Source organism: Xiphophorus hellerii, chromosome 20 (assembly GCF_003331165.1).
Source record: "Xiphophorus hellerii strain 12219 chromosome 20, Xiphophorus_hellerii-4.1, whole genome shotgun sequence".
Lineage (NCBI taxonomy): Eukaryota > Metazoa > Chordata > Actinopteri > Cyprinodontiformes > Poeciliidae > Xiphophorus > Xiphophorus hellerii.
The window spans coordinates 21,096,830-21,121,897 of record NC_045691.1 but is presented as its reverse complement, the minus strand read 5'-3'; the positions used below and the strand labels follow the sequence as shown (position 1 = coordinate 21,121,897).

The 25,068-nt window shown below is 41.2% G+C and overlaps 2 protein-coding genes across 2 annotated transcripts; one reads left to right on the top strand and one right to left on the bottom strand.

Annotated features, from left to right (window-relative positions):
• Positions 1–1,765: 1,765 nt before the first annotated feature.
• Positions 1,766–9,094, top strand: LOC116710786 (neuritin-like). The gene is made up of 3 exons (XM_032550027.1): positions 1,766–2,116; positions 3,891–4,044; positions 5,335–9,094. The coding sequence occupies exons 1-3, from the start codon at positions 2,065–2,067 to the stop codon at positions 5,561–5,563; spliced, it is 435 nt and encodes a 144-aa protein (XP_032405918.1). The 5' UTR covers positions 1,766–2,064; the 3' UTR covers positions 5,564–9,094.
• Positions 9,095–16,077: 6,983 nt separating this feature from the next.
• On the bottom strand, positions 16,078–20,456 carry sys1 (SYS1 golgi trafficking protein). Its single transcript, XM_032550537.1, has 4 exons — positions 20,292–20,456; positions 18,724–18,982; positions 18,569–18,636; positions 16,078–16,737 (listed from the first exon to the last, which is right to left on the bottom strand). The coding sequence occupies exons 2-4, from the start codon at positions 18,883–18,885 to the stop codon at positions 16,497–16,499; spliced, it is 471 nt and encodes a 156-aa protein (XP_032406428.1). The 5' UTR covers positions 18,886–18,982; positions 20,292–20,456; the 3' UTR covers positions 16,078–16,496.
• Between the last annotated feature and the right edge of the window lie 4,612 nt (positions 20,457–25,068).

Below are 25,068 nucleotides of genomic sequence, written 5' to 3'. Positions count from 1 at the left end.
GATTTAAACTGAATTTAGGCCAAACCAGACAAAAACTGGTTTGGATGAATTTGACCTGGTTGAATTATAAAGTGGACTAAGCTGACAGCAGTGCAGTAAATTCCCTGGTAGATGGCTTTGCTGACTTTATATTTGATAAAAACAAAGTGGACATGAACAGCGGATGGCGTTGCTGTCCAAATCCTCTCTGACTGTGGAATAAACTTCACACTGGACTTCAAGCACGGTCGATTCTGTGCCTCCACAATTTTCCTTTAGGTTCTGGGACCTTAATTCCCAAATTAAAGTCAAAATGTATTTTCATCTATAAAGGCAACTGGGCAACTTTATATCCCAAGTATGACGCTCATGATGTTGTCAGATTACTTTACGACTAAGAGTCTTCAGTCAGAGGCTTCATCAAGTTTGCTGTAATGCAGACTGCTACAAGAAATTCTTCCTAACAACCATTTGAAGAACCTTGAATAACATGATATTTAACCATATTTTACTTAATTTTAGGATCAATAATGTATTCTTGAATTCAAATTGAATTTAACTTTGTATGTCTCTTGAGACTCCAGTGGTTGTCTACACCTTCTGAATCTCTCCCAAATTCTTTACTGGGCTTCGTTTCACAATCCTGACAAAACTGTGATTGTCCTAGACAGTTGTGCACATTGTCCTACCACACTTTCTTTCTTCCACTCAACTTTCCATTAACACGCTTGCATATAGAGCTTTGTGGCGTACCCTTCAACATTTTGTCAAGATAATAAAACTAACGTATTACATAAATCAAATACATAAATGAGTTTACTTTTTCTAACTCAAGTATTCAAATAAAACTTTTAGACAATCTTCTAATTTATTTAAACCCCTAATTTATTTAAACCCCTCCACATGCTGGCTTGCACGCCGAACCTCCCGACAACTTGCAGGTGTTGTAGCCAGTGGCGCAAAAGGTGGCGCATAGGGGCGCTGCACTAGAGGGGGCGCAAAAACGATGTGGGGAATTTTTTTTTTTATATAGTCAGCATTTTATGTACTTAACAGCTGTTTGTGTATGAAATGATCAATAACAGAGGAACAGCACTGATTAGGCGCCCCCCTCCCATACAGGCAGCTTGGGCAGCGGCTGAGGCGCGTTTTGTTTTCTTTTAAATTTGTAGTAATGCCTCAACAACAGGGAGCTAAAGATGGGGCGCAGAAAAAACTCCGGGGCCCAAGACAGAAAACAGAAGAGGGGGAAGGATAAAGATGTTGGAGAGACGAAGAAAAGCTTTTCAAAGTGGTTGAAAGACAGAAGGTAAGAAATGTCAATGTATCAACAAGAGAGTTGTAAATATTCAGTTTTTCTTAAGCTAGCCTACAATGATGATGTTCGCATCCACCTCAAAAATATGTAGTTGCGCCCCTGATTTTAGGAAAGTGACAATATTAAAACCTAAAAAGAAGGAATAAAATAGTTGCTCTTTAAAAATTGCACAATAATAATATAAAATGCCTCTTTTCAAAGGGTCAGCTAATATTTGGGACTCTAAATTGGACTCTGGTCAAAAATGTGTCTGGAGTTTTTGATTGTAATTTGATAAATGTGGAAAAAGTTCAATGGGACGGACATTTCATCGTCATCATCATCATCATCATCATCATCATCATCCAACACTACAAAGCTGAGATGACGATAACCCCGCTCTTTGAACGGAGCCTGCTAATTAAAAGCAGGGTGTGAAAGAGTTAAACAGATAAATAGATTGAAGGATAATGACTCACAGCGTGTTCAGAGGAGGCTGGAGCGGCTCCGGGAGGTGGGAGCTGTCCGGAGCTGAGGGGGGGCAGCGGGATGAGCTCAGCGCCGCCCGGGGGGTAGGTAACGTCAGCTGTCGGCCGGAGCCGGAAAAAAAGAGAGAGAGAGAAACTGTGCTGGAGCTGCACGCTTCATGAGATTTTATTTTATTATCGAGACTCGATAATAAAATAAGCATGGGCAGCTAATCTGCTCCGTGCATGAGAACCAGCGATTCCTCCTCGTCCCAGTAGTGGCATCTCGACAGCATCCCGCCTGGCTTGAAATGGGATGAAATGGGATTATTCATGTCGACGAAGATCGGATGGATTCTTGCGATCGCCTCTGGTAAAGTAGCGCAAGATGCTGGTTTTATTTGTCCAGAGAAAGGTAGCTATTTATAGTCTTAATTTATTTTTACCTCCGTGCATCCCATCCCTTTGTTGGCTGGGTGGGTGTTATCTTTATCTGAGCACTGAGTGGTTATATGAGACTTGCACCGTCTCCAGCTTTCTCCTGCACAATCTGCACAACATTCATAGCTTAATATTTAAACAACAACATAGTTTAACTCCTGTGCCACTTTTGTTGATATCCATGCGCTTAGCATTTGTTTTGCATTCAACAGAGCGGTAAAAAACGAAGCTGCACTCCACTATTGAGGAAATATCCAACCTGGATGGTGTGCAGATTACTTCATTGTTTTTAGACTCCCTCGAATGAAGTGTAAGCGCGAGACCACGCCTGAAGTATTCACGCCTCTGAAACTTTCACACATTTCCTCACAAACCTCAAAGCATTTTTCTGGGATTTAAAGTGGAGCTGCTAATATTAAGCAATGCATGCTTGGGAAGTGGATGGAAAATTATAAATGAAATTTAGTTTGTTTTTCAGCTGAAGAAACGCATCCCCACGCCATGATGCTGCCATGTTTGCTCAGGCTTTAGTCCAGTGTTAGCTTTCAGTCACACAGGTTAGTTAGTGTAAATGCTGCAGGCATCGCCTGTTTTCTACTTCCTGCTATTTCAACCATTTACCATATTCTCCTCATTCAGGACATTAATGTCTCGATGTTAATATCTTCTATGGTTTATAAAATATTCAGCTTGGGCTGATCTTGGGCCCCATTGACAAAAAAAATATTCTTCTAAAAACGTTGCTCTCTTTCATGGCTCACCGCTTCCACATCCTTCCAGCTAGAAGCGCTGTTCAAACTTTAAAATGTAGTCATGTCCTTCAACTACTTCTGTTTATTTAACCTTTTTCATATCTTTTAGAGATTAAATGACATCCCTCTTCAAGTTTTTGCTGGCGTTATGCTCAGTCTTCCAAAAAAAAGAAAACTCTGGCGCATTAGCTCTGAGAGTTCCCAACCTAACCCAGCTTCTTTCTTTCCTTTCATTTTCCATTCTTTCTCCCTCTCTTCCTAATCCATTCCTCCATTACTGGAGAGTCCTTATTTTGCTTTTTTGTTCTATTATTTTTGTCAAATATATGTCTTCCAAATTAACTTTGTCCCCTTTACAGTTTTAAATAAACCTCTCCATTACTTTTCACACAGACCTGCTCTTCAGGGAAGCTGGTGTATCTTCACTCAAAGTGCGATTCACCCACAGTTTCCAAGTTTGTCCCAGGGTAGCAAAATCTGCACCCACTCCTACAACTTTTAAAGTAATTTATTAACAAGTGGAACAGTGACGTCCGAACCTGTTCAAATGTTTAAACTTCTCCAAAACTTTGACCTTTTTCTGCTGTCTTCCTTGGTTTTGGTGACTTAATGATCTCTGGCAAAACTCTTGCAAACCATCTTGAGAAAAGATCTACAGGAAATTGGTTTTTACCAACTGGATTTTATTTAGGGTTATTTAGTTTTTCGGGGTTTTTTGTTTTTAGAAAAATAGGTGAAAATCTTGTTCACTTCTCTGCAAAATTATTAATTATTTTATAATCTATTACATAAAATCCTAGTAAATTGCATCGTTAGTCTAATTTGTGGTAAAACATTAAGAATAGCTTCTTTGAGACTGTGCACACACTTAATGGTTTCTATATTGTTAACGTGTCAGATTGTAGGGTATATTTATCCAGACCTGACAGGTTCTGTCTCCGGTCTGTTTTGCAGTTTTCCTGTTGCTTGCGGCGCCTGCAGGCAGCGTAGATGTGAGCTGTGAGAACGTTTATCGGGACTTTTCTGAGTGCGTCCTGGAGCTGGGGGAGAGCATGGACAACTACCAGGAGAACGTGACCAGTGAGCAGGGAGTGGCGGCCGTCTGCAGGTACCAACAATGACTTTATGCTGTTTTATTTTTTTAAAAAAGGCCGGGCGGGGACATGGGAGCATCTGAAAGGGTTTCTAAAAAGTTTGAAAAAAAATATGTGACTCGAATTAAGTATTTTCAGGATCTGGATCAGAACAGAAAGGGTACATTCATTTTTAGACTTTATTCCTTTTTGTTTTCTAAATGTTTCTAATCAGCCAATTGTTTATTTATTCTTTAGTCTTTGTTTTTCCCGTTTTTTGTTTTGTTCCTTTTCTTTTCTTGACCCTTCCTTACTTTTCTTCCTTCCTTATTTCACTTCTTCTTTTCTTCCTTCCACCTTGTTTTAACTCCTTTTTACCTTTCTTTCTTCTTTTTCTACCTTTCATTCTTCTGGTTTTCTTTTTTGTCTTTGTTTCTTCCATTCATTATCCAGAATTTCCTTTACTTCCTCTATTTCTTTCTTCTGTTTTCATTGCTCTCCTTCTTTCTTTTCTTCTTTTCATCCTTCAATTTTGTGCTTTTCCTTCCTTCTCTCCTTGCTTAAAAGATCTGCCATTCTTGATGGTATTTCACATTTTATAAATAACCTCTAAGGTCTGAGAAAACTGGAAAATAATGTCTATAAATCAGATTTTTTTTATAATAAAAATGTTTATGTCTCATTTAAAATTTGTCTAAGGATGGATAGCAGCCTTAAGTTCTCTAAAGATATTGAGTTGAATCCGAAACATGTGCAGAAACCTTTATTTGTTGACAACTAAAACAGATTTCAGAGTTTAATATGAAAGATGGAGTGAATTCAAATCTAAATCATTTTACCAACATTTCAGCTTAATAAGTACAACTGGGTGTAATAATGAAGATAAATATTCATGTCATAAGCAAATACTGTAGAGAGAGGAGCAGATGCTGTAATCTCAGAGGGAGAAAGGAGAAATGAGTGATACTGAGACACAAAGCCATTGTGCTAAATTATTTATGACTCCAGTGCAGCTGTAGTGAAATTCAGGGGACGATTTTCTCCTGACGTTGTTTCGGCACAAACTCCACATCCCTTTCAGTTTACTGAAGGCAAAGATTTGCACTTTTACACGGCCGAAAATTGCCCACTTGTAATATCATCTGCGATGCTGTCTCGCTGCCGGATGCCGTTGCCGTGGCAACCAGAGCTCGCTTTGACTCACTCGAGGCCGGTGAGGCCATCTGAGCAACCGATTATTGGCAGTAATTAATCCACAGCCGCTGCAGAATTCACGAAAAGCTGTCGAGGGTCCAGTTTCTGACCGTCCTTCGTTTTGCCCACAGCCACTGGGAAGCCTTCCACACGTGCGCCCTGACGGCGCTGTCCGACTGCCAGCAGGAAGTCAGCTCCATCTGGGAGACCCTGAAGCAGGACTCCAGGAAGATCCGCTTCCAGGGAAGCCTGTTCGACCTGTGCAGCCCCAGCTGCGCCCCCACCGCCCGTCTGCCTCTCGCTGCCCTCGTCCTGCCTCTGGTGCTGGTCCTGACTGGGCTGAGCGGGGCCTCTGCTTAGACGGGACACGGATGGGAGTGATAAGAATGAGGGTAGGATGGACGGGGGTGGTTTGTTTTTTTCATGAGTTCCAGTACGTCTGAGCTCAGACTTAATGCCAAGGATTTAAAAGGTTGAAATGTTTTAAAAGGATTTTCTTTTTTTTTTTTTACACTGAGCTGTTTTTGTGTGTGGCAGGACAATCAATTTAGTTTGGCCGATAACGCTTCAAGTCTTCTGATAACGATAAAGACTATTTCTTTATTAAATAATAGCTTAGGGGGAAAAAGAAGTGCATTTTTGAACATGGAAAGCATTATAGTAAGTGACCTTTGGTCCGAAACTAGTTTACCACACCTGATATTTAAAGTTTTAACTAGATTTTCTTAGCAAAAATAAATAAATAAAAGCTTAAACTACCTGGCCAACATGTGTATGTGGGTCTCATATGGCTTGTGGGGCCCTGTGTGGCTTGTTGGTTTGTTGGATTTTGCCTTGTGCACAAATAATTCAACATCAAACCTATGGAGGTAATAATAAAGGGGACAACCTAAAGTCTTCCTGTTTTCGGTCCATTTCCCACCCATGTGGGTCCCATATGTGAATGCTGGCTGGCTGATGCACATTTACTAGATGAAAAGTCAACAACCATAGAATAAAACATATCAAACATCCAAAGTAAGCAAATGCTAATTGTTGATTTTTATATTCACGAGCTTGTTTTTTTTTTTTTATTGTTTGTGCACTTCTCTGATTTTTAGCCTTTTCTAAACACTAAGATAAACACACACTACACTTCAGCTCAGCGCTGAGGCAGAAGCTGGACATGTGAATATCGTATTTTTAGATTACAGTGGCTTGAAAAAGTATTCATACCCCTTAAACCTTTGCATGTGTCACATCTTTGTTTCATCTTGCACGTGTCCTCTAATAAAACCTCTGAGGCCTTCGCAGTAAAGCCGTATTTGTATTGCAAGCTCCATGCTGTGAAGAAATGCATGCCCCGCAGCATGATGCTACCACCACCATGTCTCCCATTAGGGCTGGTGTGTTCAGGGTGAAGAGCAGCGCTCTCTGAAAACCCTGAGAAACATTCACAGAACAGATGGAGCCTCCTTCTCTTCTTTAGTGGTGTCAGAGTAAAGAGGGTGCAATGCCACATCTTAATACTAAATCCTAATGCATTAAAGTTTGACAAAATGTAAACCAGTTCAGGGGGTGTGGATATTTTTTCACTGTAGATGAAAATGGAGCAACACTTCCAAAGTAAGATATCTCTGCTGCTTGCCCTGTGCTGTCATCTGGAAGAGAAACAACACTTCAAACTTAGAGAAATGAGCTCTCTAATGAGAAAATCTATCTGAATCTGTTTTAAATCAAACATTTCTTTTCCAAATCGTGCTGCTGGGGAGGAAGCTGTGCTGTCGTTTACACACTGCTCATATATTATACATGGATCTCAGTAGTAGGAGAGCTCACCTTCTGAAAATAAAAGGCATGTGTTGTCTTGAAACTGAAAGTGTAATAACTACATGCATGGTTAAAGCAGTGCATTGTTACTCTATGTCCTGAATAATCTTTATTTAGAGTAATGAGAGCATTGAGCAATATCCAGACATATCCTGGTAACTCAAGTACCATCTAGTGATGTCTGCCTCTGGTTCCTGACTCATTTCTACTGTCACATCAGTACTTTTAGAGGGCAAAAGAAAGTTTGGCCTCATTTTTATTTCATACCACGTGAAGCTAAATATAAACATTAACTGGATTTAATTACCTCTGCTCAGATGCCAACAGATACCTTCAAAGCAACACAGGCAAAGAATAAATAATATTTAAATGTCTATCTTTTTAAAAACTTCTATCAGCAGCGCAGTTTTCACTACACTAAAATACTTCCTATATTACATATATCAGGGGTGGACAAAGTGTGGCCCCAGGGCCATTTGTGGCCCTTGGTTTGCTCCTACTGCAATTCAAAAATTATACAAATTTGGCCCTGACATTTATGGATCTGATTTAATGAGGTGTCACACACTTGCCTCATCTCCCATCAGAACTGCTTAAATTATTAATGGCATAAACTCAACAAGGCGTAGGAAATTTTCCTCAGAGGCCTAAAATGTATTTCAAAGATTTAAAGATCCAGATGAGTGGATACATTCGATTAAAATGATTTAACCAGAGCTAATAAGGAATCAGGGAGGCCTTGTACAAAGTGCTCATTTTGCTTATTTCTAAAAATGAAAATAAAATCAAACATGTTGTGTACAGGGTTATACCCCTTTTAACCACCCATGTAAAACTATTTGGCCTCCTGCCTTAAGTCACAGCTGTCATTGTAATAATTACCTGTATAATAACTGAAGTGTGACTGTGGACACGTCTCGTAAAATGTTGCTTACCTGCAGTGGAAATAAGAACAAAATACAAGTTGGGGCATTGGAACGAGAAATTAAATGTGAAATTATTTAGTGTGTATGAAGAACCCATTGGGTTTTCTCAGTTCAGCCCACATCAACAAAAATAATTTAAAACCAAACTGTAGATCTCACGTTGGTGTTTAAGAAAATCAGTACAGAACACATGTGGGGCCCATCTGGTCACAAACTGTACTTATAAAACATGGCAGCATTATATAACATGGACAAAGCCATGTGGGGCAGGAAATATTGAATAGTTACACCTGATTTATACAATACCACTCTTTTTCTCCAAAGCAAAAGCAATTCATGGCAATAGGAGAGACCCAACAATTGTAATAAAAACTCTGCAATCAGCACTTGGAAATGCAAGTTTTATATAAATGAAACTGAGTTCTGCAGTTTGCAACTACATAACTCACACCGTTCCCACTCATCTGGTACAAATAAAATGTTGCAGTTGTCTGCAATCGTCCATCTTCTTTTCTTCTTCCACTGCAAAAGGAAGCAAGTGACAGTGACCTGTTAAGCATGTGTTTGCTCAAATTGTACCAAAATTGTGCATATTTCTTTTAATACAGACGGTCCTACCAGGTGTTTGCAACTGATTTTGTTTTTCTCGCATGATATTTTATGGCCAGGTGTCAGAAAAACTGTTGATTTTAGCTTGGACGTCACGTAAGGTGGCCTGTGCATGAATTGTAACAGCATCCTTTGTTACGCAAATTTGTATTATCCAGAGTCCTATCACCTCAGTATCTCCTGAGCATGTTTGTTCTAGTTGATTTGACTTATTTAACGTTTTAAAAGAGCAAATATCATGTCAATCCATTGTGTGGCTGGTGGTGAAAACCAGAAAAACAGTCATCTCTTTGAAGCATGAGCAATATCTTGAGAGAGAATCTTTATCCTTTCGTATGCGGTTGATGAAAGCATGAACATGATTGTGATCATGCACACAATAAAAGTACAATAAGTTTTGAAGAGAGTTTAATCATAGGAAGAACTCCTGAATGTAAAAAAAAAAATTCAGTATGTTTTCTCTTTTTTTACACATTTACAAAACTCTGTAAAGCAATATATGGAAAATGAAGTGACTATAACAATAAAGCACAAATATTAAACACAAGACGTCTGTGTGCAGGTTGCTTTTAGAGCATTACAGTGAAATTTGCTGCAACTTATTCATCACACAGTCTCGGATTTTCATCCAGCAGTGAGCTGGTAATGAGGATCACAAATATCTTTAGTTTTCACTCGTTAGCGCTCGCCCATCTGCTGCTTTCCACCTGGATACGTCCTGCAGAGGCAAAATGACAGATCACGCCCTGTAGCGGAAAAACCTCTTAAGAAGTAACGACATGTTCATGATGCGCACCTCATTAGAGAAACTATCTCCGTCTGAAACATAATTAGATTTCCAGGCCGTTCCTGGTGAACAATGCTGCAGCAGCAGCTATGAGACATACGAATGTAAAGATCAGTAGATGTTAATATCTACACAAGGAACTTCCGGTGGAGCGAATGGCGGGGTAGGACGCGTGTAGCTGAGCTCCCGCAACTACTAGATATAATTGTTATTTTAGGCACATTTTTGCTAGCTTTTAACTCCCTCTCGGTGTGTTTTTTTTTGTTCACTCGTCTCAAGTCTTGGCTTTTTTCTCTTAATTAAAATGCCTCCTAAAGTCAAACCGTCCACACAGCATTAGAGGCCTGCTTCTCATGCTACATCCTCGCCTCGTGGTGACTCTCCTACTCACACCTTTAAGTCTGAGCTGCTATCGGCTCTTCGGGTTGAAATGGCATTTATCTTCAAGACTGAACTCCAAGCAGCTCTCACTGAAAATTTGTCGAGTATAAAGGCTGAACTCCTAGCAGTGAAGTCGGAATTGACTAGCAATATTACAACTGTTCAGCTGGATGTGCGCGCCCTGAAGGACACCGTGGGCGAGTTGGAGACATCATGCTCTACGTGCGCTGACGATATCGCTACTCTACAGGCTAAGGTGCAGCAGATGTCCACGGATTTGAAAAAATTGGACAATAAATGTGATGACCTGGAGGCCAGATCTCGTCGCAACAATTTGCGACTGATAGGCATCTCAGAGGATTTTTCCACCACATCTACAGCCATTTCCAATTTGCTTAAGGAGGCTTTTCAGCTGGAGAAAGAGCCCTTGGTCGACCGTGCCCATCGTACTCTCCAACCGAGGCCGAAACTTGGTGAGCGACCTCGTCCTATAGTTGTTCGTATGCACTATCATTCGGACTGTGTGGACATTTTGCGTCGAGCTAGGACCCAGCAGCGGATCACGGTTGGAGGCACGCGCATCTCTGTTTTCCCTGACCACACGTCGAGGACCGCCCGAGCCCGTGCTGCTTTTAATGATGTACGCCGTCAGCTCCGCGAGATCCCCGGGATCCGTTTCGGTCTGCTCTATCCAGCGCGACTCCGGGTCACACACAATGGTATGGAGAGGGAGTTTAATTCACCAGATGAGGCCAGCGTCTTCATCAAGTCCCTCAAAGTATAAGAGAGCTTTGCAAAGGTACACGGCTTTGATTAAGCAGCTACGTGTTATTAAGGAAGAATAATTAAAATTAACTTTGGACAAAACGTTTGGCTCTCTCTTCCTTAATCCTCCGGGTCCTCAGCGGGCGGCGTGCAGCCAGAGTGAAAACAACAACACTGCACGTTGACGTCACAGAATCACAGAGTTTAATTCCATACAAAGCAACGCATGAATCAATCAACAAAGCTGCAGAGGAACAGAGATATGCATTCTTTACCTTATACAGACAAAGACAAACAAAAAAACAAAACAAAGACAAACAAAAAACAAAACAAAGACGCGTCTTTGGAGAGAGCCGATGCAAAAAAGCAAAAATAGTGGCAGCTCTCTGAATTTTCTACTCCTGACACTAAGTCTTATACTAAAGGTGTGTCTTTCCTGTATAATATATTCAATTAAGGCGTTCCTCTAGTTGACCAACTGGAAGCTACCTTGGACAATCAGAAAAACTTAGGAACTCCCCCTAATTTACGGCAAAGATCAAAGGGCCATCTGGTCTCTGGTAAAACAAAAGAGCGAACATCTGCGTCCTGACCCCCCTGTGGTTCTACGGTCATTCGAGCAAAGAAAAAAACATGAGATAAGATTTCACACCACCCCAGATGTTGGTTTCTGGAAGACTTTTTTGATCTTCTGTGAACAAAACAGGCTTCTCTCCCCCAAGCTCAATTTATTGCCCTGCAGGAAATGCTAATTTTATGGCCTCGTGTGCTCTGGCCGCACAGCGGGAGGCCCCATTGAGAGATCTGCATTTGGCCCCTGTTTGTCTGAATGCTTGCTCAATCTGGTTTAATTTTGAATGCTTAACACAAACCTGTTCAAAATAAAGAAATTTGTTCAAATTAAGAGTGTTGAATATACCTTTTACACATGCCGTAAGATTAACTGTATTAAGCACTAAAAATAATCATTTTTCCTCAACAGTGTCACATTTACTGGCTATTATTATTATTATTCTTTTTGCCTTACAGAGCCTATGTTCTCTTTTTGTAATTAACATTTTGTAATTTGTTATATTTTGGTCTCAACTGGATGTGCCATAATGACGAATCTTGTTGAGCTTGCGGGGGCTTGGTCTGCAGCTTTTCTGCTTTTACGTTGCTAAAAACCGTGAGCATCCATTTTAGGGATCTGACTCCTTTTGGGGTCTGCACTGGGTTCCCCATCGTTTGGGGATGGGGTCGTTGTAAGTGCTGCGGGGGTGGTGTGGGGGGGAAGTTGTTGTTCTATTTGTTAGGGTTCCTTCTTTTCTTTTTTTTTTTTTTTTTTGTGGTGGTGGGGGTCGGTACACCATACTCAATTTTCCTGTCTCTACATTTACAATCGTCTTGAAACATGTCTACTAAAGATAACAATGTGAACATCCCACAAACGGGGTCTTCTGTGAGATTTTTGAGCTGGAACATCAAAGGTATGGGGAGCCCACTTAAGAGATCAAGGATTTTTGCCCATTGAAACATCTTAAAGCTGACCTAGTGTTTTTACAGGAAACCCATATGCGCATCAGAGATCAGGTCAGACTAAAATGTCCCTGGGCTTCTGATGTATTTCATTCAAATTTTAACTCTAAAGCCAGGGGGGTTGCTATTTTAGTTAGTAAATCAATTCAGTTTTCAGCTTCTAAAATTATTTCGGATAAAAACGGTAGATACTTAATTGTTATTGGTAAATTATTCCATGTCCCAATTCTATTAGTGAATACACTTGCTCCTTTAATGAGGAACCACTTGTTTCAACCAGCACTCACAGATCCCGCCTTTTTGTCATGGGATAATAAAGGGCTGTCATGTTTCAAGGATTTTTACAAAGAAGGTATTTTTTGCAGCTTTACAGACCTTGCATCAGAATTTAATCTCCCCCCTTCCCATCTATTCCGGTACTTTCAAATCAGACACTGCGCCAGGGCTCTGTTTCCCAGTTTTCCCTCTAGGCCACCAAACCTGTACTGGGAGCTGTTCCTGAGTTGGGATCCTCTTCAAAGGTCATATATCTCTAAAGTTTATAATGAAATTCTGTCTTTTAATTCTTCACCCATTACTAAGATTAAGGCTGCTTGGGAACTCGAACTTGGTCTAAATTTGGGAGAGGATTGGTGGAATAATGCCCTTAAAAAATTCATTCAAGCTCAATCTGTGCTCGACTTTCTCTTATCCAGTTTAAAGTTCTCTTCAGGGTTCATCTCTCTAAAAATCGATTGTCGCAATTTCTCTCCGTTTCTGACATTTGTGAGAAATGTCGTGCGCCTACCTGTAATCTAACTCACATGTTTTATTCCTGTTCATCACTTCATAGTTTTTGGCAGACCTACTTTGTTACTATGTCAAAGATACTCTCATTGGATATTAAACCTTCTCCCCATGTTGCCATATTTGGGCTTCCAGTTAACTACAAACAGTTCACTTCCAATCAATTGGACGTCTTAGCATTTACTTCCTTATTGGCAAGACGCCGTCTTCTTTTCCACTGGAAATTAACTAAACCACCCTCTAGCAATCAGTGGCTAAAAGACACCATGTCCTTTCTAAAACTGGAGAGAATTAGATATTCAGTGAAAGGCAACTCAGCCAAATTTTATAACTTATGATGCCCTTTCATGACATTCTTTCACTCTCTTCAGTCTCTTCCCCAGGATTGAATGCTACACCCCATCCCACCCCTTTTTTTTTTTTTTTTTTTTTTTACTAGGTTTGTTCTTGTGTCTTGTTCTCGTATGAAAAAGAAAAATACTCATAGGAGGTAAATTGTCAGTTAGGTACTTTCTACCTCTTCTATTTCTGTAACCTGTTCGTTTCTATCGATGCCATAAAGAAGATGTATATCACGGCATACTTTGTTAAGAGTAAAGATTTTGCCTGTAGTGTCTCTTTCCCTTCTAATAAAAATATTAAATAAAAAATAAAAAAATATGTACACAAAAAAAAACTTCTTTTCAAAAATACCTCATTTGGTGACGACTGCAAGTTGCATGCTCTTCTTATTTAGGATTGTGCTTTTGTAAATCAAACACTTTCCAACCTTCTTCTCTTAAATTGGGAAGCAAACCTTTTAAAATTACGATTTGCTTAGAAGAAATGCTGTATGAAATATAAATACCAGCTGACCTAACAACTGGTTCCACCTTCGGCAGGAACAACTGCCATCAAACATTTGCCAGAAAAAAATGTTACATTTCTCTTCAATGTGGAGGATTTTGTCCCACTGCGCTGTTTTAATTCAGCCACAATGGATTGTTTTTGACCTGCTTTACATCACACAACAGCATCTAAAATCTCATTTGTGTCTTTGACTAGACTGGACCACTCCAACATCTCTTAGATATATATATATTCAATGTTTAAACTGTTTTTTGCTTAGTAACTGATATATTTGTTGCATTTTGCAGGAGGATCCGCATCCTGGATGTTATTCTGCTTATTTAAAAAGGAAAAACAGGGACGGATCACTGAACTGCACCAGATCATGTTTAGCTCAGAACACTGACTAACGATTCCTGGAAAACACATTGTGGTAGAAACAAAATTCACCCTCTACTTATTATATGATTTGAACATAAAAGAAAATTGTCTGGGAATTTCCTAATTCTGTATCTATTGAAATCCAACCTTAAGTGGATAAAAATGCACACTACCAATTCAAACATGTTGCTAATTATTTTTAAAATGACTGTAAAAAGTTGAATACACAATGCCTAAAACCCTGCAAATGGAAAACAAATTGTAATTTATTTGTCTCTCATTAGAGCAAATCTAAATGAGATGTTTTGAAGGATTACACATTAATTCACACATTAATGTGTGAACCATAAGGCCTTCAGCATTGGCCCCCACAATGAGACGCTAACTTATCTGGTAGCATCTAAATTGCTTCTCTATATAATGATAATGACAAATGTTTCATATGATCCAGTCAGGATATCAAGCAAACATAAAAGATCTTATTTATCTCCAGGTTTGCTCACTGTACAAATGATGAGCTGTGATATGGACAAGCTATAGAAAGTGTTTTTTTACGTCTGGCTCCAAATGAGTAAACTTAAAAACATTTAAAATAATTACCATTACTAACAACCAATATTTTATTCAAATGTGTCTAAACGTGTATATTATTGCATTAACCTTAAATGACCCACCTTAAAGTAAAAACATAGTGTGAAGTCCTTTACAGTCTTATTATTTGAGATGACACCAGCACTAGTTATGAATCTGTTGGCCAACGATATAAAAATACATTTTTGAAAACATTAACACCCCGCTGTTCTGTACAGACGGACCTAACAGCTTCTAACTCAGATTTTGTCTTGTTCATATTGGATCAAATGGGACACAGCACTCTAATTACACTAAAACACTGCATAGTCTGCACTTTCAAAGCTGCAAACCCCAAAGACTGAGATCGTCTGAGTTCGCATCGCAAGACTAAAAAATTCAGTTGGAGTCTCAGAAGCATTAGGGAGGCGCTGCTCCAGAAAACATCCGTGTTTTTTTTTTTTCCCCCGGTCGTATTCCCTGTTGTCAGAGCTCAGATGATGGCTGACAAAGTGTCCCTAAACGGGCCAGACTGTTCTGCATAATACATAAATACATGCAGACCCAGAGCCAAACAATAATAGCTGTGAAAAATGCAGTGCAAGCTTAACAAGAAAGTCCTGCGATGAGTCTGAATATGCAGACTTTAATCTCGACTGGCAAAACCAAACCGGATTTCAGTCGCAATAAAATTTTGATTTCTAACGTAAAACATGTATAAGATTAGTCCTAGCATTATGTACTATATATGATTACACAGTAAAGATACTCATCTAAAGAAAAAATGTGCGACCAAAGTGATAAAAACTGGACATTTGATCGAAAATTGATAAAACTACAAGAAGTAAACCAATCAGTCACCAGATGTCTGGACTCTGAAGTGTGGATGAAAAACCTCTAAACCTTGTGGGAGGATGTGAAATAATCTGATTAAACCAAACTGGAACTTCGGGGTCACATATCTGGAAAACATGTTTGACCCCCTGAGAAACAGGGTGGAGGAGGTATCATGCTGTGGGGTTACTCTGTCAGATAAAATGGGTGTTTTTGTCAAGTTGGATAAATATGAATACATATGAATAGGTGACACTTTTCAGCTCCACAAAGAGTCCAAACATATTTTTAAATTAAAAACAGAGCGGTGTAGCCAGATAAAAACTGATTCGTGGCTTCACCGAACCTCTAAATATGACAGAAAAATCTGTGGATCCGTATGAAGACGGCTGTGGACCAGAGACCAGATAAATTTAGAGAACATTACAAATATTACCTAGTACAGATGTGGTTTGCTGACATAGAATCAGAAGCCTCAACAAAGCATTAGCTTAAGGGTGAACGCATTTATGCAACCTGGTTATTGGAGCGTCTACAGATTGTTTTTCAGTTGAATTTACAGGATTCATCTCACATTAAAGGTGTTAAAACGATGAATACGATTCATTGTGGTGCCAAATTTTTAAGTGTTAATTTCTATTCAATTATGTGGCTGTTGAGGGCTCCAGCAATAAGCTAGGAACTTTATAGTTACTTTATTAACCAGAACCCTGAGAGTTCAGGACTTTATTCCACGGGGCGCAGGAAGTACAGGAGTAAAAACGACTATATTCTACATTTCATACACCATGAACTATAAGAAGGAACTGAAACAGGATGATAATGTGGATACAGAGTATCATGATGATAAATACATCAACATGAATCAAAGTACAAACCGTAATCAGCTGTAGGGATGATAGTGTGCTTTCCAAAACATTATAACACAGACAATACTGCCAAACATTTAATAAGCAGCTATGAATAAATATCCAGTCAGCTGGAGGAAACTTTATGATAAGATCCATAACTATTCAGTCGGTCTGTTCACGTAGGTTTCTAAACAATGGAAACAACCTTATCAGCGAGTTCCTCGGGTCTTAAAAAACATCTGAACAGTTCACAGGTTCGATTTGGGTCCAGTATTGACTGGGATGGCCCTGAGCTCAGTTCGCATGCACAAGTACTCCCCGATCACAGCCATCAGCGCGATGCACGCCACGTTGACGAGCCACCAGGAGAGCGCCGAGGGAAGGTGGGAGTTATAGATCCAGCAGCCGATCATGTGGAAGAAGTGAACGGTGACGGTGAAGTCCAGGCACTGCTTCCCCCGACGGATGAAGAACCACAGACCCAAAGCGCTGCCAGAACATTGAGAAGTCATCGTCAGCAAAGTTCAGGAAAAGAAGGGTTTTAAAAGCTGCTGGATGTAAATATATATATATATATATATACTGTGTATATATATATAAACAAACAAATTGGTGTTGACTTAACTTAGTTTTGAAGACTAACCAAGTTTATTTCAAAGCTGTTTGGGTTTTAAAAAGCTGCTATATGACAAATGGAGAGCTAACGGTGAACACAAAGGAGACTTGACACATTTATTTCTGAAAACAGATGAGTGGGAGGAGGAGGAACAGATCCAAGGCAACGGAATAAACTCGACTCGCAAACAAAGAGAAAACGTGTGATTGCATAAATTTAGAGCAAAACATTAATCAGACAAATCTTCGCTCTGCTGGATGAGCATTTTGTGTTGCATGTAATAAATCTTGAAACTACAAAGCATTTTAAAAGCTGACCTTGAAACTCGTGATCCTTAATAGCTGCAATTTACTTTTCCATTCACTGCTCTATTTTATGTAATATTACTTGCATTTTTTAAACAGTTTTTAGTATTTGTCATTTCCTACTCTCATGTAGCACAAATAACCTTTGATCACTGTTAAAATGTTCAAAACAAATCATGGAAAAATATATTTTCTATCAACTTAAAAACAGAGAAATGCAGAGAAACTCCTAAATCAATGACACCAGTAAAATAGCACTCAGGGCTCCTGAGGTGAAGAAAGAGACACAACTTCCCTGAGGAGTGACAAAAGAAACCAAACCAAGTCAGAAGTGGAAAAACTTTTAAATATTTGTGTACAGCTTCAAGTAGTTTATTGAGCTGTAATATCTGCTCAATGTTTCCCCCAGAAAACTTGCTGAGCCCGGTGGTTGGGGCATTAAAAAATGTTTAAAGTAGCCAGAAATTTTAAAATATCACTTGATAAATATGTGTTATTGGAATAATGAAAGATTAAAATCTGAACACCAACTATAAAGTCTTAAAAAAGTAAGCATTTAAAAAAAAGCTTGCTAAGCCCGGTGGCCCATCAGGCTCAAAACAAATCATGAGCCACTCATGATTTGTTTTATACACTCAATACAATACACTCAAATCATGAGTGTATTGTAAGCCTGGTGGGCCACCAGGCTTACAATACACTAAACCCTGCCTGTTTGACTGTACTTACTTCCCTGACAGCTGGTTATTATACACACTGCTGAAACGGCCTCAGGATGGCGACTAAAACATTTTCATTCACTTTGCTTCCGCTGCTTTTTGCTTCATTTGTTGCCACAGAATCACAAAAGGTGCTTTTGGTCATATGTGAGACACATTTTCATTTCATGGCTCAGTATGAAAGACTGCTGAAAGTGAACAACTTCATGTAAGCAACAGTCTGCTGTTGCTACAGTACATGCTGGTCAAGAAGGACTGATTGCTTTAAGTCAGTGACTCCAAGCAGTTTATTTATATATAAACCAGGTTTATATATAGATAGAACATTTTTTTGTTTGTTTTTATCAGTTTGAATAACTTGAAATTGACTGTATTAGGACAAGGATCCTACTGAAATGTTTGTAACTCACTTTAAATCTGTTTGTATGATTAGACCAAACTGCCTTATTGTGTAAAATATTTATTGTGAATTGACACTGTTCTATAAAGCTGAACTGAAGGGAAGACCCTTAAAAACCTTAAAAACAAAGACAAAAAACCTTCCATGAGTCGTAAATTATAAAGTTGTGATTTAAGGAGTCTGTGATGCCTGAAGGTGGTTTTATATCTAATGAATAGAAAACTTCCTATTGTTCTCATCTGTTTGTGTATGATCTGAAAAAGAAAGCAGATCTTCTCACCATGTAAGAGAGTTCAAGATAAACGCCATCATCGAGAGCCTTCCCTGCATGGTAGCAAAACCAAGGACCTATTTAAAAAAAAAAAAAAAAAGAGTAAACATTTAACATGCAGGCTTAAAGTAGAAGAGGTATAACAAGGAATGGATTTGACCTACTTCATAGCTGAAGATCTGATCTAGGGAGCGACTACTCTGCACAAGGCTGTCCACGCCAGCCAACCACAGGCCGAGGAAGCTGTAGTAGATGCACTGCATCAACACAATCTGGCAGATAATGAGGACCGGGTCCCAGATGTAGCTCCGGAAGTTGCTGGCCATATTTCACTGATGCTCCACATGCAGGCCCAAAGAGTGCTGGAAACTGGCCCAAAGCATCCACAGCTGGCCCATCCAGTACCACCTGCAACCCTCCAACCTACACCCAAAATGAAATGCGTTACTTCACTCAGTTTTTTTATGGCAGTTGCTCTACAAATCTGGTAGAAGGTATTCAGGTAAGTTGAATACATTTTGAAACACTTTGCCCTCACAGCTTCTTTAAAAAACTCCAAGACGTTCACTGTAATAGTAGCATCATGAAACATCTTCATAAAGAAGGAAAAAGACATCTGACTATCTATGTTTATCAAGTTATGTTATCTTTAATTTAATAAGGTAGACGTTGGAATATTAATAGTGGCAGAAATAGCAAACATTTAAGCAGTATATTGTGTAATATCTGCATGTGTTGTATGCATTTGTCTTTATACTTCTACTTAGATGATGTGTCCAAAACAAACTATCTAAACCACAGGCGTCAAACTCCAGTCCTCAAGGGCCACTGCCCTGCAACTCTTAGATGTGCCTCTGCTGCACCACACCTGAACAGAATAATTAGGTCATTAAGGCCCTGGAGAACAGATCTACACAAGAAGGAGGTCATTAAGCCATTTCATTCCAGTGTTTTGTACCTATGGCACATCTAAAAACTGTAGGACAGCGGCCCTCGAGGACTGGAGTTTGACACCCCTAATCCAAACTCTCAAAAAAGACCACAAGAACAGAAAGATGTCTTGATGCTCTTACAGCTCTGGGAGAGAAAATACATTTCTCTGCTCTTGTAGAGTTTGCATTGACCTTAAGAAAGGTTAACATTAAACCTCAGTAGGGATCATCGTAAAGCCGCAGGATGTGGAGCTGTGCAATTAAAAAGACCAAAGGTCAAATATTCTACAGGAATTATGGGAGACAAAAACAGTGGGGTGGGGGCTTTGTTTTTATCTGGGGGGGGGGGGTTACTGTTGTGTTCATGTGTTGATTAGAGAAAATTAACCATAAAAATAAAGTTGTGAGCCTAATTTCTTTGTCTAAATCATTCATTTGTTTTGGTATCATCATTCCACCCCATACCAGATACTTTTTTCTTTTTTTTAACTCATAACCATCATTAAAATGAATGTTTTATAGTTACTATAACATGTTTAAAGGGCCATTTTGGTGGTTTTAGTTGAACTGGAATATGACTCAAAGCTGCTAGCATACAGACACCTATTATCCTCTAAAACATTAACACGAGCAGACCTGATTCCTCGGGGAAAATAAGGAGAAAATCCTCTAACATTTATCCAAGAAAATAAGTACTACTGCGTTGGGGTTTTATACAACAATAACAACATGGAAAACGATTAGTGCTAGCATGTTTTTCAGCTTCCGTTTTAAAATGACAGAGACAAAAAGACACACACCTGGAAACTGGACCACGGACACGTCAGGAGGAATTTCAACTACAATCCTTTTGGTTTCTCACGGGGTTTACGCCTCTCCTGGGATGAGGTGGAGGTATTGATGGTGGACTAAACCGAGTCTTCACAACAAAGACGTCACAGCAAAAGACCCGGAAACTAAACTAAACTTCATCTTGTTCTGTGAACGCGGGTAAACAGCGCTGTGGTGCTTTACTGCCACCTACCGGTGAACAGTAGGAAGATGCATTTCTAGTTTCGTTAAGGTAAAATGCTTATTTTTTTTCAATGAAGAGTCATAATAACAACATATTATGTTGTTCTATTATTATTTTTTCAATGAAGAGTCATAATAACAACATATTTCTATAGGATATTTAACTGTTGTGACCTGTGACGTGTTTTATATAAACAGAATGGATACTGCATAGCATTGTTTACCTTACCGTGCCTTTGTTTTTGAGTAGTTTGAAATTTTTTTATCTAACAGTACAAAGAAAAAAACCTATAAATTTGCAAGCTGCTGTCATGGTTTTGTTATGTTCTTATTTATGCACCTTTAAGTCTTATTTCTTTATTTCTTTGTTTTATCATTCCCTGATCATGATTCTGATTACCTCTAATTAAGGTTTATTCTTAGTATTCTTTCATAGTCATTATTTTTCTAAAATTAATATTTATGTCAATGTTACATCAGCCTTAGATAAGATCTGCAAGTCAGTTTTTGGCAGTGGAATCTGACATTCTGTGTCCTAATCCTGACTCTTCTTCAGGAAGGAACGCACCTTTCTGTGGCCTGTTTCTCTTCATTGTCCCTTGCTATGTGTGATTTTGGAGTTCATTCCTCTTTAGCCACTTTGGAATCAGGTTTTTGTAAATTTTAAAATATTTTTCTCCTCGCAGTTTACTTTCAAACATTTTTCTTTCATCTTCAAACTTTGTTCTTTAGTCCTTTATTTTTCTTCAAATGTTACTTCTGTATTTTATATTTAATTATAAGTCAAGCTTAGCTATATCTAGTGAGTCTATTGGTGAGTTTAAAGGTGTCATAATCAACAAATATCCACTTTGTCATTTTTAAACTAACTCACATCCTCAATAATACTTTGAAGGCAGTAGTACTTTGTTGATTTCCAAAAAAAAAGAGGTAATAAGTTCAAACTCAGGTGTGTTGCTGTAATCAAGTTGAAGTGCTAAAGAGAACAGACATTAAATAAAAGGAAATATTACTTTAAAATCAACTATGAGATTCAATCAACGTTTGTTTATTATTATTTAATTATTTCATACATATGTAAATTGACCAAAACGTTTTATACATTTTTTATTTCCTTTTTTTGAAGTTTTAACTCTATGACAATCTCAATACCATCCATCCATCCATCCATCCATCCATCTTCTTCCGCTTATCCGAGGTCGGGTCGCGGGGGTAGCAGCTTCAGAAGGGAGGCCCAGACTTCCCTCTCCCCAGCCACTTCTTCTAGCTCCTCCGGGGGAATCCCGAGGCGTTCCCAGGCCAGCCGAGAGACATAGTCCCTCCAGCGTGTCCTGGGTCTTCCCCGGGGCCTCCTCCCGGTGGGACGTGCCCGGAACACCTCACCAGGGAGGCGTCTAGGAGGCATCCTGACCAGATGCCCGAGCCACCTCAACTGGCTCCTCTCGATGTGAAGGAGCAGCGGCTCTACTCTGAGTCCCTCCCGGATGACTGAGCTTCTCACCCTATCTCTAAGGGAGAGCCCAGCCACCCTACGGAGAAAACCCATTTCGGCCGCTTGTATCCGCGATCTCGTTCTTTCGGTCATGACCCAAAGCTCATGACCATAGATGAGGGTGGGAACGTAGATCGACCGGTAAATCGAGAGCTTCGCTTTTTGGCTCAGCTCTCTCTTCACCACGACGGACCGGTACAGCGCCCGCTTGACAGCAGACGCTGCGCCAATCCGCCTGTCGATCTCCCGCTCCCTTCTTCCCCCATTCGTGAACAAGATCCCGAGATACTTAAACTCCTCCACTTGGGGCAGGACACCCCCCCTGACCCGGAGAAGGCACTCTACCCTTTTCCGGCTCAAGACCATGGCCTCGGATTTGGAGGCACTGATCCTCATCCCGGCCGCGTCACACTCGGCTGCGAACCGCTCCAGCGAGAGCTGCAGATCACGATCTGATGAAGCCAAAAGGACCACATCGTCTGCAAAAAGCAGAGATGAGATCCTAAGGCCACCAAATCGGATCCCCTCAACACCTTGGCTGCGCCTAGAAATTCTGTCCATGAAAGTGATGAACAGAATCGGTGACAAAGGGCAGCCCTGGCGGAGTCCAACTCTCACCGGAAACGAGCCCGACTTACTGCCGGCAATGCGGACCAGACTCTGACACCGGTCATACAGGGACCTGACAGCCCGTATCAAAGGGCCCGGTACCCCATACTCCCGGAGAACCCCCCACAGGGCTCCCCGAGGGACACGGTCGAACGCCTTCTCCAGGTCCACAAAACACATGTAGACTGGTTGGGCGAACTCCCATGCACCCTCCAGGACCCTGCCGAGGGTGTAGAGCTGGTCCAGCGTTCCACGACCAGGACGAAAACCACACTGCTCTTCCTGAATCCGAGGTTCGACTATCCGACGGACCCTCCTCTCCAGGACCCCTGAATAGACCTTGCCAGGGAGGCTTAAGAGTGTGACCCCTCTATAATTGGAGCACACCCTCCGGTCCCCCTTTTTGAACAGGGGGACCACCACCCCAGTCTGCCAATCCAGGGGAACTGCCCCCGATGTCCATGCGACATTGCAGAGTCGCGTCAACCAACACAACCCTACAACATCCAGAGCCTTAAGAAACTCCGGGCGGATCTCATCCACCCCCGGGGCCCTGCCACCGAGGAGCTTTTTAACCACCTCGGCGACCTCGTCCCCAGAGATTGGAGAGCCTAACCCAGAGTCCCCAGGCTCCGCTTCCTCAGTGGAAGGCATGTTGGTGGGATTGAGGAGGTCTTCGAAGTACTCTGCCCACCGGCCCACAACGTCCCGAGTAGAGGTCAGCAGCACACCATCCCCACTATAAACAGTGTTGGTGCTGCACCGCTTCCCCCCCCTGAGACGCCGGATGGTGGACCAGAATCGCCTCGAAGCCGTACGGAAGTCTTTCTCCATGGCCTCTCCAAACTCCTCCCACGCCCGGGTTTTTGCCTCAGCAACCGCCCGAGCCGCATGCCGCTTCGCCCGCCGGTACCCATCAGCTGCTTCCGGAGTCCCACAGGCCAAAAAGGCCCGATAGGACTCCTTCTTCAGCCTGACGGCATCCCTCACCGAAGGTGTCCACCAGCGGGTTCGAGGGTTGCCGCCGCGACAGGCACCGACAACCTTGCGGCCACAGCTCCGATCGGCCGCCTCGACAATGGAGGCACGGAACACGGTCCACTCAGACTCCATGTCCCCCACCTCCCCCGGGACGTGTTCGAAGTTTTGCCGGAGATGGGAGTTAAAGCTCCGTCTCACAGGGGATTCCGCCAGACGTTCCCAGCAGACCCTCACAACACGTTTGGGCCTGCCAGGTCTGACCGGCTTTCGCCCCCACCACCGGAGCCAACTCACCACCAGGTAGTGGTCAGTGGACAGCTCCGCACCTCTCTTCACCCGAGTGTCCAAGACATACGGCCGCAGATCCGATGAAACGATGACAAAGTCGATCATCGAACTGCGGCCTAGGGTGTCCTGGTGCCAAGTGCACATATGGACACCCTTATGCTTGAACATGGTGTTCGTTATGGACAATCCATGGCGAGCACAGAAGTCCAGCAACAGAACACCGCTCGAGTTCAGGTCGGGCGGGCCGTTCCTCCCAACCACGCCCCTCCAGGTCTCACTGTCATTGCCCACGTGAGCGTTGAAGTCCCCCAGCAGAACAAGGGAGTCCCCAGGAGGAGCACTCTCCAGTACCCCCTCTAAGGACTCCAAAAAGGGTGGGTAATCTGAACTGTCGTTCGGCCCGTAAGCACAAACGACAGTCAGAACCCGTCCCCCCACCCGTAGGCGGAGGGATGCTACCCTCTCGTTCACCGGGGTAAACCCCAACGTACAGGCGCCGAGATGGGGAGCAACAAGTATGCCCACTCCTGCCCGACGCCTCTCACCTTGGGCAACTCCAGAGTGGAAGTATGTCCAGCCCCTCTCAAGGAGACTGGTTCCAGAACCAGAGCCGTGCGTCGAGGTGAGACCGAGGTGAGGTCTCAATACCATATTTTTATTATTTACTTGTTCCTTATTTACATTTCTAAATAGAAATAGAAAAATGTAGGAAGGAGATAAATATTGTTTTGAAGCGTGAACATTTCATAGTGATTTAATGACGTTGCAGAGACGTGTGTCAACACCACCCCTTTCATAATAGCCCCCCAAGCTTTTACTTTAGTTGTGTAAATGTTCACCTAATTCTCTTTTGTATAAATTTTATACTCGACTGTATAGAGTTCAATGAGCGGTAAGGTAACTTTTAATCGATTTCAGGTGTGAACTTGTTTTTGCTGCTTGATGCCAGAAAACGGTGGACAAACTTCCGGTTTGATCCTGTTCTAAAGATGTAAAATGTACTGGAAGGGGATATTAAACCTTAACGCTCAAACTGTTTGCTCGGTGGAGCTTCGGTTGGATCTGATATCTGTTTAAAGGGACAGCGAGTGTTCCCTTGGCTGTACATGATGTTTTTGTGTAAGACAAGCATTTTTCACATCTGGAGATTACTTTAACTCGTACTTTTATCATAAGTGTGAAGCTGTGGTACG